Below are 15,679 nucleotides of genomic sequence, written 5' to 3' on the forward strand. Positions count from 1 at the left end.
TATAAACACCCATTAGGAGTGCTCCCCCTGGTGCCAGACACTTCATATCCCCACAAGGGGCTATAATGTCATGAAAATGTAGGATTTTGGAAATGGAGGGCTTTGGAGGTCTTTAGGTCAAACCCTTCCATCTCCCAGATGACAGAGCTGAAGTCGAGAGATGTAGTTAAACAACAGCATCGGTGAGAACTCCTGGACCATCAGCCATATGTTGGGCTAATACATAACCTTGTTTCATCCTTACGACATGGGATCCAGGTGGGACTTTCCTTCCATTTTAGAAATGTGTGAATTGAGGCTTAGGAGCCTGGGCACAATTGGCAGAGGCAACATGGAAAATTCTAAAAGTTTTCCTTGATGCTACACTGTCCTGAAAGCAGAAATCAGGGGAAGCATTGACGTAAGTTCTCTCTTCTCATGTCCTAGAAGCTTTCTGTTTCCTTGCAGGTAAGTGTGCCCCAGTGTTTAAGGTATGGCTTATACCTTATGTATAAGGTGTAAGAGGTATGTTGCCCTCTTCTGTGAAGTCTTCTCTAATTAGGCTTTACCAACCCCACCCGTTTCTAAATTGGGGTGTTTATGAGCTCCATCCCACTTCATCCCACCCACTGCTTGGGTCTCAGTGGTCTCACAAGCCTCATGCCTATTGCCTCTGTCACCCCAGTGTACAGGTAAGTCACTCGGAGGGTGGTACTCTTGTGTTTGCTTCCTGTGTGTCCCTTCTCTAGCCCAGGGGAGGAGCTCCTTCCCCCGAGGCACTCAAGTGCCTTGCCACAGACTCCTGGTGCCACCCTGGGACCCTGTGGGAAAAGCAGAATTAGATGGAACACCTCAGATGAGCAGGAAGTTGGAGTCATTGCTGGGTCTGTGGAGTTTGTGGTTTATTTCATCTCTGGCACTGTGACGCCTTAGGAAGGGTGTGTGCATGTGCTGTTATGTCACTGCCTATGAGTTCTGGGAGATCGTCATGGAGCACATCATTAGAGTGACTCTTCATAGAAAAATTAGTGGTGTGTTAAAAATTTTTAGAAGCTCGAAAGATGCTAATGTGTTAAATTTTTCATTTCTTTGGTTTCTCCTTATCTAAAAAAAAAAATGGGGGGATGTACAATGGCAGAGATTGAGAGAAGTTAGGGAGCAGAGGGGTGATCGAGGCCATAACAGCCCTGGCTATAACGAGGCTGTTTCTTTAGCGATGGCTGGGGAAGGGCTACTTTTAAATGTGCAGCATGAGAAGCTGGGGTTTGGAAGGTGAAGGAATCGGCCAGAAACAATTTGGTCCTGTGTGAGTGGTCTTAGATGGGAAAGGGGGATGTGGACAGGGCTTGTCTGCGTAATGACCTGATGGGAAGGTCTGTCAAGAAAGAACCACATCAATGATCCTGTTTTAGGGAGCCTGGGTGAAAGGCCCTCCCTTATCTGAGACTTAGTCGTTAAACTTACAAGTGTCAAATGAGGCCCTTAGTCCTGATTTATTTTAGAATTTATCTTGGGGACCTTTGGGGCATTCACGGGTGAAGAGAGGTTAGTAATTTTTCCAAGAATGCTTTGGAAAATTTGCATTGCAAATACTACTAAATGTCAGCAGGGGACTTGAAACTCTGACACCTTGTTGGAGCTCTTTGTGCTGATTAAATTCTTGCCTCCAGTCTAGAATTGGCAGCTTATTCTCCTTAATTTTCATGCAGTAATCAGTGTCGAAAGAGTATTTCTTTGACAGTTGCCCTTGGGGAAAACTGGGCCCGGGCTTGCTATTTAGGGCCGACGGTAGTAACTCAGACTCCACGGTCTCCACTTAGTTCCAAGAATGTCCACATTATTAACCTCTTTTCACTATTTACTGGGGACTTTGGTGAATAATGGAAATTGGGGATCTGCAAATCCATTTCAGAATTAAGAAGAGTGAGTTCTAATGGTCTGATTAAAATAAGTTGAAGTCTTGTGTCTCAGATGAATTAGCTCTTTTCAAAAGATAAGGTTTTAGTGGTAGTGGTTTTTCCCTCTCTGGAGATAACTTTGATTTAAGAACTCACTGCAGACTGTCAGAGCACCCACTGTGTTCTGCTTGAAGAAAGCAGTGTCAGTCTTGGGCTTACATCTGCCTCCGGGAAGAACGAATTGTATCCAAGAACACGACAACATCTATCTTCACTCCCAATGGGCAAGTCACAGGTCACCCTCCCCCCCCCCCCCGAAAATACCTTTGTGACCACTAATAATTGTTGGTCGCAGACAGTTGCCCCTTGTTGTGAGGCAATTTTTCTTTAATTTTTCATAGAGTCAGTTTGGTTTTCTGTGCTTTGGGTTAAATAAATAATAGTAATTTGCAGTCACTTTTTTAAATGGTAAAATATCTGATCTTAGGAAATGGCTGAGGATAGGCTTTCCTTCCTCCTGCTTTTGTGAAAAGAAAATCAAGAATGGGTAAGTGCAATAAGTAAGTCTAGAGATGTAATGTAGAAGCCTGATGACTGTAGTTAATACTATGTTGAATTCCTGAAATATTCTGGGAGAGCAGATTTCCAGTGATCTCAACACACATACACGAATGTTAACTATGTGAAGAGGTAGGTTAATTAGCTTGACTATGGTAATCATTTCCTTGTGTGTGTGTGTGTGTATCAAATCATCATGCTATGCACCTTAAATATACCCATTTTTTTATTTAAAAAAATTTAAGCTGATACAAAGATAAAGTACACAGTACCCAACGTGAACAGTTAATAAATTTGGGCAAAATGTATGTGAGTAAACAAGGGTTGCTTGTGCTATTCCTATAACTTTTTGTAATTTTGAAATTACAAATCAAAGTGAAAAGCTCCCCAAACATGCAAAAAAAAAAGAAAAAATCGTGGGAAGGTGATGTAGAATGGTAAATTGAAATAGTCAAACTTCAGTGGGAGGAATCTTTGGTTTCATGATGGAACTGTAGGGTCAACTATGCAAGTAGATACGTTAGTTTACAAACTGAAGCCTTGTCTAGTACATAAAAGGGCTGTTTTATAGTAAATTATGTGATATAGGTATATCACACAGCACTTTGTGTTGTATAGATACAACAGCACTTTAAACAACTACAACAGCAACACTGCATTAAAAATACTTAGGCCTAAATTTAACCAACTCCCTTAAGCAGATAAATACAGCTCTTGAATCTCTGTACCTGTTTCTAGAATATGTGTGACCTTAAATTTCACTATAATATTGAATAAGAAGAAAGAACGGTTGAAGGGTTTATTAAAAGATTACACAGGGCAGTAACGTTGGAGTGCTTTGTTGAAAAAGTCAGGATGACTCTGCCGGGGAGGAATCACCTTTCAGCTTCTTCCATGGCATTTTTTGGCACTTGGGCCAAAAGGAAGGACACGTATAAGAAGGCAAATAACCAATTAGGGATTGTTTTCTTGTACCTCTCTGATGTGTAAGAATTTCTTCAAGAAAAGTTACATCTAACTCTGGTTTGTAGAATGAATGTATATTTTATATGTAATGACTTCTCTTAAATGTGAGGTGCGGGTAACTAATTCAAGGTTGATAGGTTCAGCGTTGAAGCCCTTAGATAATGGCGGAAGGTTCAGAGTCCCAGAAGCCCAGGTGGTCTGGGCAAGAAGCTGAAAGGCAGGTAGGTTGATTAGGGAGGTGAGGGTTCCAGTCCCCCTCTTAAGGCAGGAGGGAGCCAGAAGGTTTTCCAGCTTTTAGCTGATGTGTTTGATGCTTTGGAAAACGGAATGGTAACAATATCTACCGTGGATTAGCCTAAAGAGTGAGAGTCAAGGTAGGGACACCAGCTGGGGTCAGCATTTGGTGCAATTTGGGAAAGATCATGGAAGCCAGACCTGAGGCAGGGATGAAGGGAAGACAAGATGAATTTGAAGCCTGTTTCACAGAAGAAATGAGGGAATTAGGTGACTCTTTAGAGGTGGAGGATAAAGGAAGGGAAGGAATCTGGAAGAGTAGATTCTAAACTCTTGGGGCTGGACGCCTCCAGGAAAAAAAATCAGATTTACAATAGAATAAAGATAGTCCTTATCTGAATAAATGAAATTTATTCTATTTTCTATTGTGTTTTGTTTCCTGAAAGAAGCAGTATAGGTTCACTAGGTTGGCTCCATAACCCAGTAAGGGTCTTTGAAGATGCAGGTTCACCCAGAGCTTCCAGTATCTAGACTGGGTGATTGGGTGCTGTGTGCTGTTAACAGGGCCCTTTGGGATCCACTGCAGGGGTGGGGGTGGGGGGCTAGTGTTAATGTGCGGGAAGTAGTCAAAATCTAGTAAAGTGTCTGGGAATTACCTGTTGACAAGGATTCCTTGTAAGGGCTTCTTGGAGTAAAAGACCTCCAACTTAGAAAAAAAAAAAAAAAAAGAATGAACATAAGGAAGGAAGGAAAGTAAAAATGAGGGAGGGAGGGGAAAAGAGAAAGGAAGAAGAGAGAAGGTATTGAAAACCATGGGGTTAGATTCCAGAGGCCAAGACCCCATAGGACTTGCTCTCTCCAAGTCACCTTCCATGTCGCTGCTGGAGTTCTTACTCTTAATTTTTTTTAATGTTTATTTCTGAGAGAGACAGAGTGTGAGTGGGGAAGGGGTAGAGACAGGGAGACACAGAATCTGAAGCAGGCTGCTCTGAGCTGTCAGCACAGAGCCCTACGTGGGCTCGAACCCACAGACAGTGAGACCATAACCTGAGCTGAAGTCGGATGCTTAATAGACTGAGCCACCCAAGCATCCCTGGGGTTCTTGTTCTAAAAGCAGAACAGGGAGAAGACTGGATTCTGGGTGAGATGGAATAAGCAAACGCGATCCCATGTCTCCCATTAAATACAAGTGTAAGTTAGGGCAAAACATAGGGCAACTACGTGAGGACCCTGAAGAGTAAATGGCAGAGGAGGAAAAAGTCTAGATTTTGAAATAGCATTGAAATGATGGTACTTCTAACATTTTTCTTGTGTTCTCTGGTCTGGACTCAAATCAGCCTGAAACCCAGAAATGGGCATTGGTATGGACAGAGAGCGTTCCAGAAGCAGCCTTCTGCTTTTGGCTTGAGTAGGAGGAAAAAGGATTCCAGACACTCAGAGTAAAAAAGCTACCCACGTTTCTTATCCTTTCCTGTGTTATCTTGCACCCTAGCCCCTAGGTGATGCCATAGTGAGAATAGCCATGGTAATTGTGTGCAATTGGGGCCTGCAGCACCCAAAACTCAGAGGGAGGGAAGGCGTAAACTTTCTCTGGGAGGGAGAACCGTGGTCACGAGAGGGTTCGGAGGCACACATGTTGTTTCTTTCCCGTGGTTCTCCCACAGCTTGACTCCAGATATGGACACAGTCACAGAAAATAAGTGGCAGATCAGGGTATATAATGGCCCAGCTTTCTGGCTGAAGGACTAAGAGGGGGAACCCCAGGGAACCTAAAAGTATCAAGGAGTTATGTAGGAGGAGCTCAGGAAAGTTACCTGAAGATTTTTTTCATGAAGCCCTGTGTTCACACAAACTGTACATGCATGAATCTGGCCCTAAACAGCATACCGCAGAATGTGGGAATGAAGCAACAAGGCAGGTCATGCCCAAGTCTCAAACCAGTCACTGGGTGGGACAATCCAAAGGGCACAGTGAGAATTTTGAAAACTGAACTGGCGCTAGAACCACAGCCCATGAAAGACAGGTCAGAACTTGTGGCTTGAGTTGAACCAGGTTAATTGCCTACTTAGACAAAAATGTCAACATTTTCTGGAATATTTAAACAAAATTCAGAGTCTTAAAATTTTCAAAGTGTCCAGGAAATAAGCCAAAGTTATTTTGGCATACAATAAAATAGGAAAATCTCAACTTGCATGGGAAGAGATAAATCAACACACCCCAGTGCCAAGGCAACATAGATACTAGACTTTTTAAATACTCTTAAAGCAGCCAGTCTAAAAATGCATCAGAAGGAAAGGGCAATGCTATTGAAGCAAATGGAAAGATAGAAAGTCTAAGTAAAGAAAGATATAGAAGATATAAAGAAGAACCAAATGGAAAGTATAGAAATGAAAATAGCCAAAATAAAAAGCTCACTAGATGGGCTCAGTAACAGAAATGATAAACCTGACTTCAGATGCACCAATAATTACATATAACTGGCTTACTCATAGCACTTAAAAGGCAGAGATAATCAAAATGAAAACACAGGATCCAATGAAATGTTGCCTACAAGAAACCCACTTTAGGGCGTGCCTGGGTGGATCAGTTGGTTAAGCCTCTGACTTCGGCTCAGGTCACGATTTCACGGCTTGTGGGTTTGAGCCCCACGTCAGGCTCTGTGCTGACAGCTTGGATCCCGGAGCCTGCTTCAGATTCTGTGTCTCCCTCTCTCTTTCTGCCTCTCCCCTACTTGAGCTCTGTCTCTCTCAAAAAATAAACAATAAAAAAAATTGAAAGAAACCTACTTTAATTAAAATGTTATAGGTAGTTTAAAAGCAAAGGGTAACAGAAATAAATACCATGCAAATGTTAATTAAAAGAAGTCCATGTTAACATCAGAGAAAGTGGACTCCAGAATCATCATCATCATCATAGTAATAATAAAACAGCAAGGAGTAAAGAAGGACATTATAATGATGAAAGCGTCAGTTCACCCAGAAATGAAAAAAAAAACTGTAGAGCTTCAAAATAGATAAAGCAGAAGCTTAACTGAAATAAGAAATGGAAAATCATCAGTTATAGTTGGAGAGTTCAGCATTCCTCTCCGGTAATCAGTAGAGCTGGTCAGCTAAAAGTCAGCAAAGCTATAGAGGAACTATATAGCACCCCCAGCCAACTGACTCCAATTGAGAATCTCAGAGCACTCCACCCAACTACAGTGGAGTACCCTCATTCTTCAAATGTGGGTAAAACATTCACCAAGATGGACCACATCCTGGGCCATAAGGCAGATCGTAACAACTTTAAAAGAAACAAAACCATATGATAGGTTTTCGGACCATGATGGAATTGAACTTTTTAATAACAGAGATAACAGGTGTATTTCTCTATGCTTAGAAATTAACATACTTCTAAATAATTTCGATGTTAGAACTTCTTGATGGAAATTGGAAAATATTTTGAACAAATTGAAAACAAAATAGCAGAAATTGTGAAATGTGATTAAAATAATGCATGGAGGGAACTATTTAGCATTAAATGCTTATCTTAGAAAAAATAATGCAAACATTCACCTTAAGAAACCAGAATAAAGGGACGCCTGGGTGGTTCAGTTTGTTAAGATTCAACTCTTGATTTCACTCAGGTCATGATCTCATGGTTCATAAGTTTGAGCTCCACGTCTGGCTCTTCACTCTCAGATTCTTTTTTGGGATTCTCTCTCTGTCTCTGGCATTCTCTGTCTTTCAAAATAAATAAGTAAACTTAAAAAAGAAGAGGAGGAGGAAGAAAAAGAAAACAGAATGGAAAAAAAGAAACTGGAGCAAGTAGAAGGAAGGAAATAATAAAGAGTAGAAATTAGCAAAATTGGAAACAAAACAGTGAAGCAAAAATAAAAATAGATTTTTTTGAAAAAAATGACAATGATGATGGGAAAAAAAAGACACAATTTGCCAACATCTGGAACGAAGACAGTATATTATGATAGACCCCACAGACATTAAATGAGTAATAAGAGAATTATGAACTGTTCTAAGCACCTAAAATTGATACCTTAGATGAAATGGCCTAATTCCTTAAAAACCACACACTATTAAAACTCACCCAAGGTAAAATGGGTAACCCAGTTAGCCCTATTTTTAACTGTTACTAACAATGTCTACTAAAGAAACTTAATTTGCAGTTACTAATCTTAAAAAGGAATCTCCAGACCCAGGTAGTTTCCTGGTTAATGTAAACATTTAAAGACAAAATAAAACCAATATCATACAGTCTCTTCCAGAAAGTAGAAGAGGAGAGGATGCTTCACCAATGGTTCATTTTATAAAACCAGAATTACCATGATAGGAAAAGAGATAAAGATAGGATACTATAAACCAGTATCTCTCATGAGCCAAGAAGCAAAAATCTTCTGCAAATATTAGTAAATGCAGCAATATATAAAAAGAATAATGCACTATGGCCAAGAGGGAATGCAAGGATGGTTCAATATTTGAAGTTCACTCTGTGTAACCCACGACATTAATTATGTGCAGAAAATCCACATGATATTAGTTGAAATAGAAAAAGCATTTGACAAAAATCAGCATTTACTTATTAAAAAAAAATGAGCGAACTAGAAATTAGAGGGAGCTTTTTTGCCTTGATAAAGGACAATGTAAAAAAAAAAAAACTACAGCTGATGTCATGATTGTGAAAGACTAAATGCCTTCCTCAAATTATTGAGAACAAGGCAAGGGTGTCTACTTTTATCACTCCTGTTCAACATTGTACAGTACAGTTAGGCAAGATGGGGGCTGGGGAGGAAGGAAGAAGATATACATTGGGAAGGAAGAAATTAAATTGTTTTTGGTCACAGACAGCATTACTGTCTAAGTAGAAAGTCTGAAGGAATCTACAAGAACAAAACCTAAAAACTCTTAGAATTAATACATTTAGCAAAGTTACAGGATATGAGGTCAACACACAAAAATCAATTTTATTTCTATATGAGAGTAATAAAGAGTTGAGAATGGAAATTTTTTTTAATATAATTTCCAGTAGCTCCAAAAAATGTGAAAACCTTAAACTTTAGCAAAAAGTCATATACAGAATCTGTAGTTATAAACTACATATCACTGATGAAAGCAATCAGATGATTTAAATTAATAAACAAATTGTTCATGGATTAGAAAAGTCAGCATAGTAAGGATGTCTGTTCTTAAAGTTTATAATGCATTTCTCCTAATACTTCCAGAAAGATTTTATGTAGATTTAGACAAGCTGTTTCTAACATTTATATGAAAAGGCCGAAGGACAGGAATAGCCAAAAGAATTTTGAAAAGGAGTGAAATTGTAGGAATCCTATTACCTGATAATAAGAATTACTCTAAAGCTATGGTCATCAAGATAGTGTGGTATTGGCAAAGGGATAGATGAATGGAAGAGAGAGAGTCCAGAAATAGAGACACACAAACATAGCCAATTGACTTTTTTTTCCTTTTTTTTGCAAATTTGTGAAAGCAGTTAAATAAAAACAGAATAGTCTCTTCAAAACATGGTGCTGGATTCAGTGGAAATGTGTATGGGAAAAAAGTGAATCTTAATCTAAACCTCACAATTTACACAAAGATTATGTCAAAACAGATTTATATCTAAATAACTAAAACTACAATTTTTAAAAACATTTTTTTATAAATTTATTTTGAGAAGGATTGTGTATATGTATAGGTGTATGTAAGTGTATTATAATGACTTAGTCATATAGTAGACATCTCTTTATTTTTTTTATTTATTTTGAGAAAGCATAAGCAGGGGAGGGGCAGGGGGAGAGAATCTTTTTTTTATATTAAATATAATTTATTGTCAAATTGGTTTCCATACAACACCCAGTGCTCATCCTAACAGGTGCTCTCCTCAATGCCCATCACCCACTTTCCCCTCTCCCCCACCCCTCATCAACCCTCAGTTTGTTCTCAGTATTTAAGAGTCCTTATGGTTTGCCTCTCTCCCTCTCTCTTTTTTTTTTCCCCTTCCCCTCCCCCATGGTCTTCTGTTAAGTTTCTCAGGATCCACATATGCGTGAAAACGTATCGTATCTGTCTTTCTCTGCCTGACTTATTTCACTTGGCATAATACCCTCCAGTTCCATCCATGTTGCTGCAAATGGCCAGATTCTTTCTCATTGCCAAGTAGTATTCCATCGTATATATAAACCACATCTTCTTTATCCATTCACCAGTTGATGGACATTTAGGCTCTTTCCATAATTTGGCTATTGTTGAAAGCATTGCTATAAACATTGGGGTACATGTTCCCTTGTGCATCAGCACTCCTATATCCCTTGGGTAAATTTCTAGCAGTGCTATTGCGGGTCATAGGGTAGATCTGTTTTTAATTTTTTGAGGGACCTCCACAGTTTTCCAGAGTGGCTGCACCAGTTTGCATTCCCACCAACAGTGCAAGAGGGTTCCCGTTTGTCCACATCCTCTCCAGCATCTATAGTCTCCTGATTTGTTCATTTTAGCCACTCTGACTGGCGTGAGGTGGTATCTCAGTGTGGTTTTGATCTGTATTTCCCTGATGAGAAGTGACATTAAGCATCTTTTCATGTGCCTCTTGGCCATCTGGATGTCTTCTTTAGAAAAGTGTCTATTCATGTCGTCTGTCCATTTCTTACTCTCCATGCTCAGCATGTGGGGCTTGATCCCACGACCCTGGGATCATGACCTGAGCCAAAATCAAGAGTCAGACGCTCAACCAACCGATCCTCCCAGGCACCCCCAAACTATAAAATTTTTAGAGAAAACTGGAGGAAATTTTTATGACTTAGCATTAGGCAGAAGGTCTACTCTCCTACTTCATGTCTTTGAGATTCTTTCAATGTGTGCTTCTGTTCAGTGGATAAGGGACTTCAGTGAGGTAATTTAGAGGACTAACATTTATTGAACATTTACTCTGAGTCAGGCATTGTTCTAACTCAATCCCTACAACACCCCTGCAAAATAGATACTATAATATTTACTATCTCACTTTTGAGATGAGGAAACTGAAGCACAAATATTCATAAGTATGACCAGAGTAAATTCCACAGCAGCAGAACAGCAAGTGCCCTGAGCACTCTGTTTTCAGACCTGGGCTGTTACCCACTCCTCCGTTCTGACATCCTCATCTTCCTCATTCTTTTTGAAAATGCAAATCACTGATTTTCATGACTCCCGCAACCCAGGCCATCTACTTTTTCTTTCTGTGTGAGTTCTATTCATCCGCCCACATTTAGGTTGGTGGGTTTTTGTGGTTGAATCAGAGCAGCGTTAACCCACTTCAATCCATTTAGCGCCCTCTTGTGTCTGCAGTGGATTTTACAGCAAGCAGTGCTTCCGCATTAGGGCTGGGATACAAAAGATCTAGTGGGAAAGCTTCTGAGGATCAAAATGTGATAAATTGGTGTGATCAGAAACTTGAATTCCCTTAGACGTGAACTTTCTGGTGAGTTGCCTCCATGTGATTTGTCAATAAGAATAGAATCTTGGAGGGAAGCCGCTGACAGAAAACTTACAGAAATTCAAGTTGGCTTTTAAATCTCATTTTGCTATCTTCTTTTGTAGTAAGGCCTTGGCCTTTGGGCTTCCTGCATTGTGGGTGGCCCTGAGCTGTTAGGGTGAAAATCTTCATTCCTAGCTTTTCAGCCTTAGAGGCAGGGTCCTCTTTAGGGGTGCATCTCTCCAAAGGGTAGAGGGTAGATTGCTTCCCCCGTGCCTTTAGGCCAATTTAGAAGAAAGTATTAAAATCTGCCGGAGAATTTGCTTCAACAGTGAAGTAGAATAGGAAGAGGACAGTGGCACACGCTTCCCTTCCCTGGAGATTTGCCAGTTTGTTTTGGGTGGGAGAGGAGGAAAGAAAGGGGGAAAGGGAAAAAATGGGGGTAGAATGTGCTGAATTGTCAGCGTTATTCCTTGAAAGTGTGGGCTGTAACTTTCTGAAGGAGGGAGGTATATGGAGAGGGATGGGCTAGGAAATAAATTCTAAAAACCAAGAAAAACACCTGACACTTTCTATTAAACAATCATATTTTGTTCTTGTCTATTTATTTACTTTTCTATTACAGATGTAATAGATGTCCATAGTGGGAAATACAAAAGGGAAAAAAACATATCCAAAGAACATATACCAATCATAAGTTTAATATTTCATGTATTTTCCTTCCCTTCTATGCATGAAGACTTGACTGTTTTGTTGAATTAGGTCATGTTTATAATTTTTTACTTTTTAATTATTTTATCAGAAGCATTTAATGGGTTAGGACATAACCTATTCAGTTATTTACTGGAGCTGAGTCCTAAAACTATGATAGATATTTAGGTCTTAGTTAATATTTCATTTTACTTTAGTACTGTTTATGTAGAGAGAACAGAGGAGGGGCAGAGAGGGGGAGGGAGCTGGGGGGGGGAGGAATACCAATCAGGCTGCCCGCTCAGCACAGAGCCAGTGCTGGGCTCGACCTCAATAATGGCGAGATCATGACCTGAGCTGAAATCAGGAATTGGGATGCTCAACTGACTGAGCTGCCCAAGTGTCCCAGGTATTAGTTAATGTTTTAATAGAGGTGACACTTCAGTGACTGTCTTCACTGCTTTATTATTATTATTTTTTTTTTAACTTAAGGGTTTTTTTCTTAGTACAGATGCCTGAAATCACCATGATGGGGAAGAGCTCAGAGAGGACTTTAAGGCTCTCAGTACTGACATAAAGGAGCCCACCTACCCTGCCTACCCTGGCTGGAGGTGGCCTCTGCCCTTTGGTATCAATGGTTTGTTTGTTTTGTTTTGTTTTTTAATGTCTGTTTATTTTTGAAGTAGAGAGAGAGAGCACAAGCAGGGGAGGGGTAGAGAGAGAGGGAGACACAGAATCCGAAGCAGGCTCCAGGCTCTGAGCTATCAACACAGAGCTGACAGGAGGCTCGAACCCACAAACCGTGAGATCATGACCTGAGCCAAAGTCGGTCATTTAACTGACTGAGCCACCCAGGCCCCCCTGGTATCAATGGGGTTTGTAGAGTAGTTCCTGCACTTTCAAGAGCCTTGTGTTTTTTTCCCCTCTGTTAAATGGGAGTAACATTTCAAGTGCCCCCTTAGAGCTTGGCACACAGTGGGCATTAAATGAAATCATTTTAAAGCAATGACAGCACTGAGTAGCTTTATTACAGGATTTGTATCAGTTTGCCTTGCCACCTGTAATGTGTGAGGTTACTTGTTGAACCTCTTAAGCATTTGATACTTAATTATTTCTTTTAAAAAAATACCTCTGCTGATTTAACAGAAAACGCTACCTCATTATCTTTTTAATTTTTTTATTAGAGTGATGATGGACAAATTGGTGTGTTATTGTAGAATAGCTTGTTGTCTGTCTTACAAAATGCTTTTGACTTTTTTCTCTTGGCATTTAGTATTTTCTTAGAAATTTGTATGAATTGTGTATACAGTAAATCATCTAAGCTTTATCATACTATCATATGGCTGTTTATCTATTATTTCTTTACCTTAAACTTTTATTTTCTTTGTATGTTACATACACCTTTCTCACGAAGATGATAAAGTGGTCATAATTGTGATCTCTTCATTGTAAATTCTGTAGATGAATTTTTAATCAGGTCTATATTTCTTGCAAAGAATGACAGTATTATATATTCATTTCCAACCTTCCTACCTCTCATTAATTCTCATGTCTTTTAAATTTGCCTGAAATTCTATAATAGGGCTAAATAATCATGGGGCTTAGTGGGCACCATCTTTTAATTTTCCTGATTTTAACAGGAGTATCTCCAGTGTTGCACCAATAAGTAGAATATTAATCAGTTATTTTCACAAATGTAGTGTTTATTGTGCCAAGCATATATTCAGTTTTTTGAAAATTTGAGTTTTTGCATGTTTAAGAGCATCCTTTTTCTCACAGCAGTTGTGTGTTTTTGTTATTTGATCTTTTGTTGGCTAAGAAAGTAAGTATTTTCTAACATCACACATATATTTCTATGCTTGGAATTAGTGTATGTTCACTATTTCATGCTTTACTCTTTTCATTCAGTGCCATTTTCCTACAACCTACATATAAACATGTGTATGTGTGCACGTATAATGAATAAAAGAAAATATATCTGTGTGTTAAGAATGATTATCCTTGAATTATGGTGGCATTATTGAATTATTTTCACTTCACTCTTCCGTATTTTCCACTTTTCTAAAATGATATGTCCTGTGACCACGAAAAAAAGTGTTGCCTGCAAATGTTAATCCTTTGCCAATTAATGATGGGTGAAAGGATTTAGGAGGTCACCGTGATCTAAGAAAGCCTATTTATGTCACGTATGTAACTTACTTGTTCATTATCTAGAATCCCAAGTGATTTTGATATTAAGGGAACTGAAAAATTAGAGTTAATACTTTTTTTTTTACAAGGCAGTAATATGGCCTATCTTTTCTTTCTGGTGAAAAATGATAATATGCAGTGACTGTCTTTTCCTTAACTAAGAATTTGGGGCTTGGTGTCTGAAAAATTATTTTTTTCATGCTTTCTGACATTTAAAAGAATCTGAACAGTCTTTCAAAAGAATTACAAATAATAAAATACGTATTTATCTCTTATCTAAAGGATTAAAATGATAATCAGGAGGGTTGCATAGCACCTGAGACCTGCCAGGTTGCTTTTAAAAACTTGATTTTTCCTCTTGGACCCAGTGGGAGGCCACAATCCAGACACCGTCCTGGGGGTATGGCTGCCCCGTCTGGGACTGCACACAGATATAGAAACATAAAAGCATGCATTTATGCATCAAGACACACAGAAACAACAATCACTGTATTTGGTACCTTAATTGCATCTTCCGGACACCAGGAATAGCCCTTGCTTCCTCTGCCACGGTCAAGACTTTCTCTCTGAGATGAGATTTAGCTAATTTCAGAAGAGCTCAGGAAATCTCTTCAGATTCAGTTTGTAACACACCGTGTACTTAAAATATGAAAATCTCAACCGACATTATGATCACTGAAGATTGCATATACATGTAAAACCATAACTTCTCCTCCCTTTTCTCTTCTGTAGCTTTGGGCCAGATTATGTTGTATGTGGATGGGATGAATGGAGTAATAAACCACAATGAAACCATTCAGTGGCTGTACACTCTCATTGGGTCAAAGGTAAGAGAAGGTTATGGTCGAACTTTTAATTCAGTTTGCATATCATATACCTTTCTTTTTGTTTTCTCTGAGATGGCTTTGTGGAAAGAAATTCTATTTAGCTTGGTTCCAGCCTTGTAACAGTAGAAGTGAGGATGACTATTTTACAGATTTTAAAATACCTTCAAATTGCAAAAAGTTTATGAATTTTTAATGCATTTTATGTTCTCTTCTTTCAAGCTTTAATCAGATGCTTTTGGCACCTCTAGTTTTTAATGTTTAATTTAAAAATTGTGCTAGAGATATAGTATCAATCTTATCTGTTTCATTTCATGTTCATTTATGTTCAGTTACATAAGGACATATGTGTGTGTTGGGCATATGTATGTGCATATTCTTCTGTGTAGTTGAAGGAATTTGAGACCACCTTTCAACTCTACCATCAGTTATAAAAGTAGCAGTTAGTAAAGATTGACCAGGCCCCAGGCACCATAGTAGGTGTTTTATAAGCATTATCTCCTTTAATCCGTGATGAGATAAATGAGACCGTGATGAGATAAATAACATCATCCCCATTTTGTAGTTGAGAAAAAGAGTGCTTAGTTGGGAGAATCCTCTGATTTCCCCCATGGATCTTGGCACGTGATAACCTGATCCATCCAGGACTTGGCTGTGAGCCCCACACTCGGGAAGTGCCCCAACAAGGCAGACCTACCCCGTCACTTGAGCTGGGCAAGGCTCTGACGTGGTCCTCCCTGCATCCTCAGGCGGCCGTTTGGAGGGGGGATTGAGGAAGAGTAAGAAGGGATCCTGTCCTGAGTAGGTACAAGTGGATCAGGCTGGAGTGTGGTCAGCTTTTGGGGCGAGGGTGGGGTGGGGCAGCATGGAGGAGATGAAATTGACTATAGTGGGCAACAG

The 15,679-nt window shown here is 39.4% G+C and overlaps 1 protein-coding gene across 13 annotated transcripts in view; it reads left to right on the forward strand.

Moving 5' to 3' along the window:
• Positions 1-15,679, forward strand: part of FHOD3 (formin homology 2 domain containing 3) — a 469,161-nt gene that overhangs the window by 260,476 nt on the left and 193,006 nt on the right. For all 13 annotated transcript variants that reach the window (XM_053902586.1, XM_053902585.1, XM_053902587.1 and 10 more), the window contains exon 6: positions 14,688-14,782. In XM_053902586.1, the coding sequence (XP_053758561.1) occupies positions 14,688-14,782 (95 nt within the window). The remainder of the gene's footprint in view (positions 1-14,687; positions 14,783-15,679) is intronic.

Source organism: Panthera pardus, unplaced genomic scaffold (assembly GCF_024362965.1).
Source record: "Panthera pardus isolate Hobbes unplaced genomic scaffold, ASM2436296v1 HiC_scaffold_15, whole genome shotgun sequence".
NCBI lineage: Eukaryota > Metazoa > Chordata > Mammalia > Carnivora > Felidae > Panthera > Panthera pardus.